Below are 13,799 nucleotides of genomic sequence, written 5' to 3'. Positions count from 1 at the left end.
ATTTATTTCCAAATGGTGAGTGGCTTGGAGAGCAATTTGCAGGGGGTGATATTCCCATTTATCTGCTGCTCTTGTCCTTCTGAATGGAATTTCCTCTTGTTTGGAAGGTGCTGTCAAAAGATCATTAGTGAATTTCTGCAGTGCATCTTGTAGATATGCTCTGCTGCACCTGAGCTTCAATGGTGGAGGGAGTGGAAGCTTGTGGATATGGTACGTAGTGTCAAGCTTCTTGAGTGTTGTTGTAGCTGCACCATCCAGTCAAGTGGGGAGTATTCCATCACAATCCTGACTTGTGCCTTGCGGATGGTAAACAGACTTTGAGTCACAAGAAGGTGAATTATTCACCACAATATTCCTAGCCTCTGACCTGCTCTTGTATTTATGTAGCAAGCCCAGTTGACTTTCTGCTCAATGGTAACCCCAAGGATGTTGATAGCAGGGAATTCAGTGATGGTAACAACACTGAATATGAAGGGGTGGGGAGGGGGGTGGGAGTGGTTAGATTGTGTCGTATTGCAGATGGTTATTACCTGGCATTTGTGTGGTGTGAATCTTTCTTGCCATTTGTCAGCTGAAGCTTGGATATTATCTTAATCTTGTTGCATTTGAACATGGATTGCTTCAGTATCTGAGGAGTTGCGAATGGTGCTGAACACTGTGCGATCATCAACAAACATTCCCACTTCTGACATTATGATGGAGAGAAGGTCATTTATGCAGCAGCTGAAAATGGTTTGGCCAAGGGCACTACCATGTGGAACTCTGCAGCGATGTCAGCTTGGAATAAGGTCGGGAGCTGAGTTGCCCGAGCAGAATTCAAACTGGGCTTCAGTGAGCAGGTTGTTGCTGAACATGTGGTTGCTCAAAAGTACTGTTGATGACACAATCCATCACTTTAGTGATAGTTGAGAGTAGACCAGAAATTGGCAGGGTTGGATTTGTCTTGCTTTTTGTATTCAGAATACACCTTGGCAATTTACCACATCATTGGATTGATGCCAGTGTTGTAACTGTACAGAAAGGGATTGGTTAGGGGAGCATCAAATTCTGGAGCACACGCTTTCAGTACAATTGCTGGTATATTGTCAAGGCCAATAGCCTTTGCACTCTCCACTGCCTCCAACCATTTCTTGATATCACATGCTGGTAACTGAGATGTTGGGGACCACTGGAGGAGGCCGAAATGGATCATCCACTTAGCACTTCAGGCTGAAAATTGTTGTAACTGCTTTATCCTTATGTTTTGCACTGCTGTCTTGAGCTCGTCCATCATTGAGGATGGGATACTTGTGGAGCCTCCTCCTCCAGTAAGTTATTTAATTGTCCATCATCATTCACAACTGGATGTGGCAGAGTAGGCCATTCAGCCCCTCAAACCTGTTTTACTATTCAATGTGGCCTTCTTCCGTATTCCTGCCTTTGGCCCATATCCCTTAAAAGCTTTGCTTAAACAAAGTTTATCTTTGTCAGATTTAAAAATAATAATTAATCCATCATGCCATTGTGTACTTTCACAGTAGAAGTGCTTCCTAACATTGTCCATTCACAGTCTGGCCTATTATGGACCAGGCCGGGCCCCCTCAAAACATTTCAAGAAAGGAGCCCAGACCCTAACTTTGCTAGTTTGTTTTAAGCAGGTGTAACACAGATATTCCAGGGGAGATGCTACTGGTCAAGTCACTTACATTTAAACAAAACAGAATTTATTTACAAGATTACCTGATTAAACACAAATAAAAGAGAACAGAATACAGAATAACTTAACCTATCCAAAAACCCAATAGATTATCCCAACTTAAGGATGCTGTTCCTAATACTTGCAACAATCCTCATGAACACCCCTTGGCAAAAGGAAAAATCAAACACAGGGTTTTACAGGAGAGAAATGTCAGGGAGAGAGAGAGAGTACCAGCATGGACCTGCTTCTTTGGGTCCAGCAGTTTCACAACACTACTGCTAAAACTAAACCAAACTAGAGTAAAGCTGAGCTGGGGGAACTGGCCACTCCCCTTTTGTTGTACAAGTGTTTGTTTTAAAAGCTTGAAAGCTTTTTTCCTGAGGCAGTATCTGTTAGCTATAGTCAAAGCAGCCCTAGGGCGGCATGGTGGCTCAGTGGTTAGCACTGCTGCCTCACAACACCAGGGCCCCAGGTTCGATTCCAGCCTCGGGTAACTGTCTGTGTGGAGTTTGCACATTCTCCCCGTGTCTACTTGGGTTTCCTCCGGGTGCTCCAGTTTCCTCCCACTGTCCAAAGATGTGCAGGTCAGGTGAACTGGCCATGCTAAATTGCCCATAGTGTTAGGTGCATTAGTGAGAGGGAAATGGGTCTGGGTGGTTTACTCTTCGGAGGGTTGGTGTGGCCTTGTTGGGCCGAAGGGCCTGTTTCTACACTGTAGGGAATCTAATCTAAAACCCATCCATGCCCAGACATTTTGGAACCTGTCTTTTTACAACCTCCTGAATAAAAAACAAGGACAACACAACCTTGTGAAAGGAGCAGCATCGTCAGAGTGCCCTAATTCTCAGATGATGCCATTAGTCCTAGGGTCCCCAAACAGTGGGAATAATTTACCTTTATTTAACCTGTACTTTCATGTTGATATCTTGAAATTTTTGATCAGATCATCCATTAGCCTTTTAAATTCTTGAGAAAACAAGCCTAATTTGTATAAGCTACCTTCATAACATAACCCCTGAAGTCCAGATATTATTCTTATAAACCTGTAATGTACTCTCTCCAAAGCTAATACATCCTTCCTCAGCTGTGGTGCATAGATCTGCTCATAGTTAAGTTTAAGGTCTAACCAAGGTTTGGTATAACTGCAGGATAACCTCTGCATCCTCGTACTCCAGTTGTCTAGATACAAAAGGACCTAAGGGACAACTTTTTTCACACAGAGGGCAGTGAGTATATGAAATGAGGTGCCAGAGGAAGTGGTAGAGACAACTTCAGTTACAACATTTAAAAGACATTTCGACAGATGTATGGATAGAAAAGATTTGGGGCAAAATGGTTCAGTTCAGTTTCGGAAACCTGGTTGGGCCAAAGAGTCTGTTTCCATGCTGTACAACTTTATGACTTTATAAAGGCTAGCTTTCCATTAGCTTTCTTGATTATTTTCTGCATCTCTTTGTAACATTTTAAAGATCTGCGCATTTGAACCCCTAATTCTCTTTGGACATCCACTGCACTTAACTTCATGCTCTCTATAAAGTACCCTGATCTATCTTTTCTCTGTCCAAAATGGAATACCTCCTATTTGTTTACATTGAACTCCATCTGCCAGTTCTGTCCATCCAGTTTGTCTATCAATATCCCTTTGTAATTTTATTCTATCATCTGCACTGTCTACGATGCCATGTAACTTTGTATCATCAGCAAATTTGGATATATGATGTTCTATGCCATTATCCCATTTGTAAATAAATAAGATGACTAATTGAGGCCTTTATACAGATCCTTACAGAACACCATAAGTCACATCCTGTCAATTTCAGTACATACCATTATCCCGACTTTCTGTCACCTGCCACACAACCAATTTCCCAGCCACATCAGTCATTTGTCCTTAATTCCACGGGCTTCTCCCTTAGTTAACAGTCTCTTATGTGGGACTTTATTAAATACATTCTGGAAATCCATACACACAACATCCATAGGCATTAACCTGTCCACTACCTAACTCACCTCTTCAAAAAAATTCAATGAGGTTTGTCAGGCTTGAATCCATGCTGATGAATTATATGTTGTAACATGGATTTATAATCAACACTACAGATGCTGCACAAAAAAACTTTGACTCTTTCAGAGATTTCGCAATTGCCAGCAACTAAACCAACACTTCAGACAAATGAAAGCTATCCAAATATATGTGCCAACCTACCGACGAAGAAGGCGTGGATCCAAGGCCTGGGATCGCAAAGCATCACTTTCCATGGATTTCTGGAAGTTGAGATCATCACTTCCCACAATTATTCGATTCAAAAAGCCATCATCATCACCAATTAGCATGCAATCTTCATCCCTATACTCAGGTAGGGTTACCGTACAGACACAGAGCATAATGTTTTTCATAGGTTTAAGAGTCAAAAAATTAGTCTGTTGAAAAATGTAAACATCAGTTCAAAGCTGTCAGTTTGTATATTTCTAAAGAAGTGGAAAAGAACAATTTAGCATTTGACAAATGTGTTAAAATTATGTTTATCTTGCTTAATAAAATGCACAAGAGATCTTCATGCATATAATTTCACAAATGTTTTGTACAAGCGACTACGTAAAATAAACAACAGATTTAAATATAAGAATGAGAATTTTAAACTTAAAGGTATGGACAGACAAAGTATATCAAGGAGGACAGGAGTGGGAAGTGAGTGGTACTTCATACATGGCCTACATAGCAGAGTCTTGCTCGGGCAAGTGAATTTCTGAAACTGATGAGATGATGCAGGGAAAGATGGGAGCAATGTTACGGAAGTGAATGTAGCCAATATTTCTGTTGTAAACATGGGGCTAGAAACAGGATATCACAGTCGTTTGTATGTGATCTGGCGTAGCCTAGAGACATTTTTCAGGAGGGAAACATAACCTAATGATAGTGATAACAAAAATGATTGTCGGGACGTGGGGGGAAGTGATAAAGATTGTGACATTTGTTTTGGTAAGGGTGGACTATTAACTCCTCAGGCCTGTAGGCCTAGTCTGCCAAAGAAGGTTATGTCTAATTTGATTTTGACACACTCAAAACCTGCCATATTATTCAGAGTGGACACTGATATCAGATGGCCAGATTTTGATCATGCGAATGTCCCCAATAATGCACATTTATCAGGATTGCAATATTGTTAGAATGTGATTATTTTCAGTTCTCTGATGTTTATTTATCATGACTTTAATGGAAAACCCTTGGAAATGCAGAAGACTAAGTAAACAGCAGGTTTTCATCAGCCCCCCCCCATTAATGTTATGGCAGACAAACCAGAGAAACCTGCAGAAATACACTCCATATCTCCAGTACATAAATAATTAGAAAAACATAGTTAATTGCTTTGCATGGGCAAGGACAGAAGGCAATCTGTTAGCTAAGCAAAAGATAATATCCTGAAATGTACTGAAATCTACAAGAGATATTTAGATGATTACTTTATATCAACAATGTTCTTCATGCCTTCCTAAGCTTGATTCTGGTTCAGTTGGTAGGAAGGGTGTGTAGGCAACATAAATTAATACAAACCCATCAACAAAGATGGTGCCATTGTAGTCTGGTGCATTTATCTTTACCTCATGGAGTCTCAATGTCAATTCTTCAACATGTTTTCTTACTTCCCCCTCGACCATGCCCCCACATCCGAACATCAAGCAACTGTTTCCAAGATTGTCACCAATCTCATTCCCTCCAGAGATCTTAAATCACCCCGCACCCCACCTCCCCTCCCCTCCGCCTCCTACCTTATAGTTTCCCAATTCTGGAGAGCCCACTTCTACCTCCTTCCCCAAATCCACAAACCAGACTGCCCTAGTAGGCCCACCATATCAGCCTGTTCCTGCTCCATTGAATTCATTTCCTCCTACCTTGACTCCATCCTCTCTCTACTCATCCAGACCCTACTCACATATATCGTGATTACTCTGATGCCTTTCACCATCTTGGCAATTTCCAGTTCCCTCCACCTTAACTGCTTCCTGTTTACCATGCATGTCCAATCCCTCTATACCTCCATTCTGCGAGTCTTGGCTTCGTCCTTGATCAGAGGCCTGAATGATCTCCACTCTCCTCTCCCGGGTTGAACTTGTTCTTTCTCTGAACAATTTCTCCTTTAATTCATCTCACTTCTCACAAGTCAAAGGAGTGGCTACGGTCACCTGCTTGGGTCCCATTTATACCTGCCTCTTTACTGAGGATGTGGAACAATCCTGGTTCCAGTACTTCACTGGTCCCCTCCCACAACTCTTTATTTGGTACATCAACAACTGCTTCAGTACCACTTCATGCTCCGGTCAAGACATTGAAACGTTTATTCATTTTGCCTCTAATTTCCATCCCTATAACTTTCACATCATTCATTTCTGGAATTTCCCTTCCTTTATTTGACCTCTCTGTCTCCATTTCGGGGAATTAACTGACCACGGCCATCCACTAAAAAGCAATGCACTCCCATAGCTACCCTCATTACAGATCATCACACATTACATCCTGTAAGGCTCCATTCCATTCTCCTAGTTTGTTCACCTACGTAGCATCAGATGCTGCCTCCCTCCAAAATAGCGCTGCTGACGTGACTTTCTTCTTCCATAACTGTGATTTCCCACCCACTGTGGTTGACAGGCCCTTCAACCGCATCCCACCAATCACCCGTGTTTCCACCCTTGTACCCATCCCATCACTCACAACAGCATAATCAGGTCCCCCTTGGTCTCACAATTGTCATCTCACCAGCCTCCGTATGGAAAGGATCATTCTCTGCCATTTCAGACAACTCTAGCAGAATGCCACAAACAAACACATCTTCCCCCCAATTGCCCCATCTGCATTTTGCAGATATCGTTTACTCCAGGACACCTTAGTCCATTCATCAATGGCTCACACCACTCCCTCCCATTCCCAAGGCCCCTTCCCATGTAACTGCGGAAGGTGCAACACTTGCCCCTTCACCCCCTCCCTGCTCACTATCGAAGGGCCAAAACAGTCTTTCCAAATGAAGCAGCATTTTGCCTGTACCTTCTCCAATCCTGTGTATTGTATTCGCTGCACTCAATGTGGCCTACTCCACATTGGAGAAACCAAACACAGACTGGGTGACTGCTTTGCAGAACACCTCTGGTGTAAAGCATGACCTCAACCTTCCCGTAGCTGGTCATTTTAACACAGCGTCCTGCTCACATGCCCGTTTGTCTGTCCTCACCATGTTGCAGTGTTCCAGTGAATTGCGGCACAAACTGGAGGAACAATACCTCATCTTCAAACTAGGCACTTTACAAACTTCGGGAATTAATATTAAGTTCAACCCTTTCAAATTGTGAACTCATTCCCATTCCTTCCCTTTCTTTTAGCTTTACTTGTTACATTCTCTGTCACCATGTCCTTTCTCTCTTTCCCCCAGCCCAGTGGGACTGTCTGTTCTTTCAAGTCTGGCAGTCAGACATGCCATTGCTCTGCCATTCTCACATTCCGATCACTTAATCTGAACTATCAACAACCATTTTTCCCTCAGCACTCTACACTACAGTGCCCCCCCCCCCCCACCCCAAACTATAGCATAAGTGATAGTTTGGAAATGGCAAGGGCTGGCTAGTCTAAAATTTAACAAAACAACTGGTTCCAATTCGAAGGAAATGTGCTGGATCTTTTAACCAAACCATCTCAGCCTCTGGCTGCCCTCGTGTTTGCCTCTGATCTGCTCCCTGGTGGTGGTGCAATAGACTGGAGCCTGCACCTGAAATCCCCACCACTGCAACAGTCCTTGAAGGATAAAACTTGGGTATGAGGGGCACATTTTATTGAAATTTCCCACTACCCACTTCATTTGGGAAAATCCTGTCTTACATCAATAACAGGGTTCACTCTACAATGGAAATTGCTGCTTTTAATGTCTATTTCCATGCTCTTTCCTATAGCAAATAATATTCCTGCCAAATAGTCATTGAATTACATCTTCATTGTCTTAGCTTCAATAATCACTTGCGAAAATGCATTCTCTATTCTAACGAAGGTTCACATGACTAAAAACATATTACCTCCCCACATGCTCCCAGTGTTTATTCTATGCTCACACTCACTTGTACAGATTCAATCAGTGGAAATAAACTTTCACTATTTATAATTTCAAATATGTTAATGCTTCTGTTGGATGTACTCTGAACCTTCTCTGCTCCAGAAGGCATAATTTGTCAGATCTGATCATAAATATGTCCTTTTATCAACAATATTATTCCAGTGAACCTAGGATACAATCCTGGCTGCCAAATCCTTTCTGTACCACAATGTCGTGTTCATATTCATAATCCTTTGTTGCTTTTGTAGTTAATGCCCTTGTGTCTATAAAAATAGAATTTCATTTGTCTCTTGAGTGGCCCTTGCCCTTCCAATCTTATTTTTAGATGTCTGTGCATCTATACTCCTGGATCTCTTCAATCTTTCAATCCACTGAGAATTTGTTTTGTTAGACTTACTGCTATTCTCTGTCCTTGTGCTTAAAATAAACTGGTGATACATTTCATTGCCATTCTCTGTGCATTAGTAATGCCTGAAGAGTATAAACATATGCTACTATGAAGGAATTAAGACAGATTTTTGAATCTGAAAGTACTCCCAGGTTTCTTCACAACTTCATGAAATCACTGAGTTCCCCTGAGTCTGATTTGCATATGACTCTTCATACCTGCACTGTTCACAGTTATAAACTCAAAACACTGGCTAACTGGTTGAATGTTGTACCATGTCTACCATGTCGACTCAAGCAGATAGAAGTTTGGAGTTGCTGATACAAAACAGTCGCTGTTGACCAAAATTTTGAAATCTTGAATAAAGATTTTTGGAAAACTGCTTTTTAAAGACTTTTTAATTCCAATCTGTCCACCAAAGGTTTGAAACACACCCACACACTCAACCACTTATTCAAAATCAGAGTTTCTAGGTGACAGGTAAAGCCCTAAGGGTTTCTGATTGTGTGCCATCGTTAATATGGGAGCTGAAGGATGCAGCAAAAGTTACATATATAAAAATAGGAAGGATAGAATTAATGGCTCTATTTCTACTTAGTACTGGTAAATACGCATTGGGCCAAGTCATTCCTTGAGTGTTATTTCCTCTAGGATTCTATAAACAACTGAATACTCCATTCAATGGGCAAAACAATAAAGTTTACCTGGTTTTTAGTCTTTGGTTTATGATCCCATATAACAATACTTGTTTCAGTAACAGCTACAATTCGTTTTAACTGGCTAAGGTAATCACAGCCAGTCACTTGGGAAACATCCTACAAGAAAGTTAACAAATATATCTACAAACAATAATAATCGAAAGTCAACAAAACATAATGGTTACTCATTCGTTGCCAGAGAACATAATCATTTCTTTCTAAATTAACTAGGATTCAAAAAAACAGATTTAGCATTTGCTGATCTGAAAATAATCCACAGCATTATTATTATGTAAGTGCTCAATCAGTTGAGATCTAGATGTTCAACCTTGCTTCAGTTTAATACTCTTGCTTCAGAGTCAGGTAGTTGTCATAAGAAGTAAAAACTGATGTTCTGGCCTGATTAGTTGGATATAAGTTATGATATTTGATGAAAAGCAGGGGATATCAGCCAACACTTAGCCCTCAAGCAATATTATTGAAAGAGTGATTATTATCATAAAAACATAATGGGACATTGTCATCTACAAATTTGCTGGTGCTATAGTATTACTAAATTGTGGATGCTCTGAAATGGCAGTCACGCCCCATTTCAGGTTTCTTCACAACTTCATGAAATCACTGAGTTCCCCTGAGTCTGATTTGCATATGACTCTTCATACCTGCACTGTTCACAGTTATAAACTCAAAACACTGGCTAACTGGTTGAATGTTGTACCATGTCTACCATGTCGACTCAAGCAGATAGAAGTTTGGAGTTGCTGATACAAAACAGTCGCTGTTGACCAAAATTTTGAAATCTTGAATAAAGATTTTTGGAAAACTGCTTTTTAAAGACTTTTTAATTCCAATCTGGACTGAGGAAGTACTTCAGGGCTACTCTCAAGACCTCACTGATAGAGGGCACCATTCCCACAGACACCTGGGAATCACTGGCCCAAGACCATCCAAAGTGGACGAGAAGGATCCAGGAAGGCATTAAGCACCTCGAGACTTGCCATTGGGAAAAAAAACAGAAGCCAGGAGAAAACAGTGAAAGGCTCATAGTGCTACATCAGTGCCTCCATCCACCCTTTCCCGTGATCAGCACAAACCCCAAGTGTAACAGAGCCCTTGGTAGCCGTATTGGTCTGTACAGCCACCTACAGACTCACCCTGAGGGTGATGAAGGGGTATTGGAGGCCACGAGCTGGGGAGGTTGGGGTCATGGATACAGTGTGCACTGCATCTGAGAATCAGTTGGCCCAGGGAGGGTGTGCCCAGTTTGTCCACGATCCAAGCCATCAGCAGCGGAGTCTGCATGTGTTTGTCTCAAGTTTCAGTTGATCAGGATTGGGAGTATGGGACTTACGGAACTGCTGGCACTGACCCATCTGATGCTTCTGACTTTGACTTTGCTCCTGACAATCAAATGAATGCATTATTTGATTTGTCTCTGACCTTTGGCAAATGAACATGGACAAACTTGAAGATTGGGCAGGACTTAGCTATAATCACATTGCATCTAGGGTCTCCACCCAAACTATTTTTTATGTCAACAAAACATTTCCTCCTCTTATGTTCTTTTTGTACTGTAACGTAAAATTGGCACTTATTACTTTTTTAAGATTTAAATTATAATTTACTCTTATGTTACATCTTCACAATATTCATGAATCTCATTATACCACAGAAACGGAAATTGCTGGAAAAGCTCAGCAGGTCTGGCAGCATCTGTGGAGAGAAATCAGAGTTAGCATTTCGGGTCGAGAGATCTTTCCTCACTAGGAGTGATATAGGGGTTGTCAGGACCTATAGAGGAGGAGTGGTGCTGGTTATAGGGAGAGGGGAGCATCATATACCAGCAAGAGAGGGAGTCTTGTGTTCTGGGGAGACATATCTGGCAGGTGACATGGCAGGGTTAGATGGGGAGGGTGAAAGAGGTCTCATGGCTTGAGGGAGAATGCAGTTGTCGGTTCACAGAGGGAGAGGTTTGTGGGTTAGGTTTGTGGGTTATGTCAGAGTCTGGGGGGTGCAAGGGTTCTGGCACAAGTCTAGTTGGGAGAGTAGGTGTGTGGTAAGTTATCCAGGAATTAGAATAGGATTTTTAGTTTTTTTTTAACTTCCCTAAAGGTAGCAAGTTGGCTCAGTGGTTAGCACTGCTGCCTCACAGCACCACGGACCCAGGTTTGATTCTACCCTTGGCTGACTATCTGTGGGGGTTTCATCCACATGATCCAGTTTTCTCCCACAGTCCATAGATGTCTGGGCTAAGTGGATTGGCCATGCTATATTGCCCACAGTGGTGCAGGCTAAGTGGATTAACTATGGTAAATGCGGGATGATAGGGTAGGGGGGCTAGGATGCTCTATAGAGGGTCAGTGTGGACTCAATGGGCCAAGAAGCCTGTTTCCACATTGTAAGGATTCTATGATAAGTCTTTACCTGTGAATTCTCTGATTTAGATGGATACTTTCAGAGGGCTTCAAGTTCAGGGATTTAGCCAAGTGTAATCTTTAAATTCCTGGGCAATTCTCTTGGAATGTGCGACAATGGGCATTCTGTGGAGTCCAGATGTGTAACTCCCATTTATGTCATAGAAACAAATGTATTGCCATTGGAAGATTTGGACCCATAGCTAAATAATGGATAATTTTGATTTGTATAAAATCAACATTAGAGTCTGTAACATAAACAGAGAGCTCGTGAAACACAGCAAATCTGGCAGCATCTGTAGAGAAAAAACAGAGAACTGTTCTGACAAAGTGAGACGAGACTTGAAATGATAACTTTGTTTTCTCTTTATAAGTGCTGCCAATCCTGCTGTGTTTCCCCAACACTGTTTTTGTTTCAGATTTCCAGCATTCACAATTCTTTGTGTTTGTTAAAACCTGTAGCTGGCAACAGTCCTACTACAGACATGAAAGAGACAGTAGGTATTCCAGCAGAGCTCCACTAACTACATATATGGCTGTTGTATTTCACTTTAGTGGAAACAGAAGGTACTCACACCAATGTCACTGAATGTTTGAAGCTTCATCTGGAAAACAGATCATAAACAGCAATGAAAACTCAAACTGATTGCCTACAAAGAATCACAAAAACACATTTCTAATTAAAATCTTTGCATGTCGAGGGAAATATTAGTCATCTTAATATTAGTACTAGAAAAATTAATGGAATCTCTGCTAAGGGAAGAAATAGAGAACCATCTACCCAAATTAAAGGATAAGAATTACATCTATTATGAAAATCAGACAGTGAAGTCTTGCTTGACCAATGAGTTTTTGAAGAGGTAACAGAGAATAGACAATAATAATGCAATTGAAGTTGCATATCTAGTTTTTCACCAAGGCCTTGATAAGTTGCCATATAATGGATTAATGTACAACATCGGAGTATGCAGTGTCATGGAACAAACAGCCAAATGAATAGGTAGATGTCTGCAAAACAGAAAGTGGATAATACTGATAAAGGATATCTACTCAGGAAGTGGATGGGAGTGTTCCACATGGATCAGCCTTGTTCAGGTTTCACTCATGTTCATAATCTGCATTAACGATTTGTACCTTGAACTCAAATATACAGTTGTTTAACGTAAAATTAGCAACAGGATGAGATCGATTGAGACTTGAAATTTGAAGGGCTTATGCCAATTGAAAAGAACAAGAAGCTAGGAAAAGATGGACAACTGCTCTGTTAGTTATTGATGGTATTAGCACAGCGAAGACAGGTTAAAGGCAGAAGTCACTTGTGGGAGTGTAGTGTAGGCCCCATAACAATAATCACATGATAGGATGCAATATAAGTAAATAGTGGGAGCTTGTCAGAACAATATAATGTTAATCATAGGGAATTTTAATTTACACATAGATTGAGAAATATCAAATGGACAAAGGTAACCTAAATGAGGAGCTCAGACTTTCACACAGAAACAACGGGATGAATAGGCTCTTTCTGTGCCATTACCTTTCAATGCTTCTTATGTGCTAGGGATGGTTCCTTAAAACAGTACATTTTGGATGCAGCCAGAGAGCTCGCTATAATAGATGAGATATTGTGTAAAGAGAAAAGATTAATTAATAATCTCACAGCAAAGGCACTCTTACGCCAAGCACTCATAATATAACAGCATTTTACATTTAGTTTGAGGAAGGGAAGACAAGACTGGTATTTTGAATTAAAAATGTGGGCTTAAGGGCACAAAGGCAGAAAGTTAAGGTAAACTGGCAAAGTAGAATCAAAGAGTGCCTACAGTGCAGATAGAGGCCATTTGGCTCATTGAGTCTGCACCGAACCTCTGCATCCCACCCACCCTATAACCTCTCATTTTCCATGGTTAAGCACTAGGCCTGCACACTACAGGGCAACTTAGCACAGCCAATCCACCTAAAATGCATGTATTTGGACTGTGGGAGGAAACTGGAGCACTCAGAAAAACCCATGGACAGAATGTGCAAGCTTCACAAAGAGAGTTGCCCAAGGCTGGAATGAAACCTGGTTCCCTGGTACTGTGAGACACCAGTGCTAACCACTGTGTCACCATGCCACTCAGGTTAATTAGGTTAAAGCTCAGTTCAATAGAGACTTCTCGTAGTGTACCAGAAAGTTTGGTGCGAGATGCCTTGCTGTTTATGGTGTACATTAATGGTCTGGATATGAATGTAAGCAGTTTGTTCAGTAAGTTGGTATATGTTACGAAAAACGATAGTATGGTAAATAGCAAGGAAGAAATCTTCAAATTACTGAACAATATAGGTGGGCTGGTCAGATAGACAGAACAAGGGCAAATAGAATTTAATCCTGAAGAGTGTGAGATCATGCATTTTGGGAAGAAGGGAGTATATAATGAATGATAGGATTGTAGGAAGTACAGAATAACACAGGCATCTTGGTGCACCTGCCTGCAGATACCTGAAGGCAACAGGCAGGTGCATAAGTTGGTGAAGAAGGCATATGGGATA

At 41.3% G+C, this 13,799-nt stretch overlaps 1 protein-coding gene across 1 annotated transcript in view; it reads right to left on the bottom strand.

The window, feature by feature from the left end:
- LOC140482656 (WD repeat-containing protein 64-like) overlaps positions 1–13,799 on the bottom strand; it is a 133,852-nt gene that overhangs the window by 85,545 nt on the left and 34,508 nt on the right. Inside the window, exons 5-7 of the mRNA XM_072580159.1 lie at positions 11,846–11,881; positions 8,863–8,973; positions 3,885–4,099 (exon numbers count right to left, since the gene is read on the bottom strand). Coding sequence (XP_072436260.1) covers positions 3,885–4,099; positions 8,863–8,973; positions 11,846–11,881 — 362 coding nt within the window. The remainder of the gene's footprint in view (positions 1–3,884; positions 4,100–8,862; positions 8,974–11,845; positions 11,882–13,799) is intronic.

This window comes from Chiloscyllium punctatum, chromosome 11, assembly GCF_047496795.1.
Source record: "Chiloscyllium punctatum isolate Juve2018m chromosome 11, sChiPun1.3, whole genome shotgun sequence".
NCBI classification, from domain to species: Eukaryota; Metazoa; Chordata; class Chondrichthyes; order Orectolobiformes; family Hemiscylliidae; genus Chiloscyllium; species Chiloscyllium punctatum.
The sequence above is the reverse complement of the archived record's forward strand: the minus strand, read 5'-3'. Positions and strand labels throughout refer to the sequence as shown.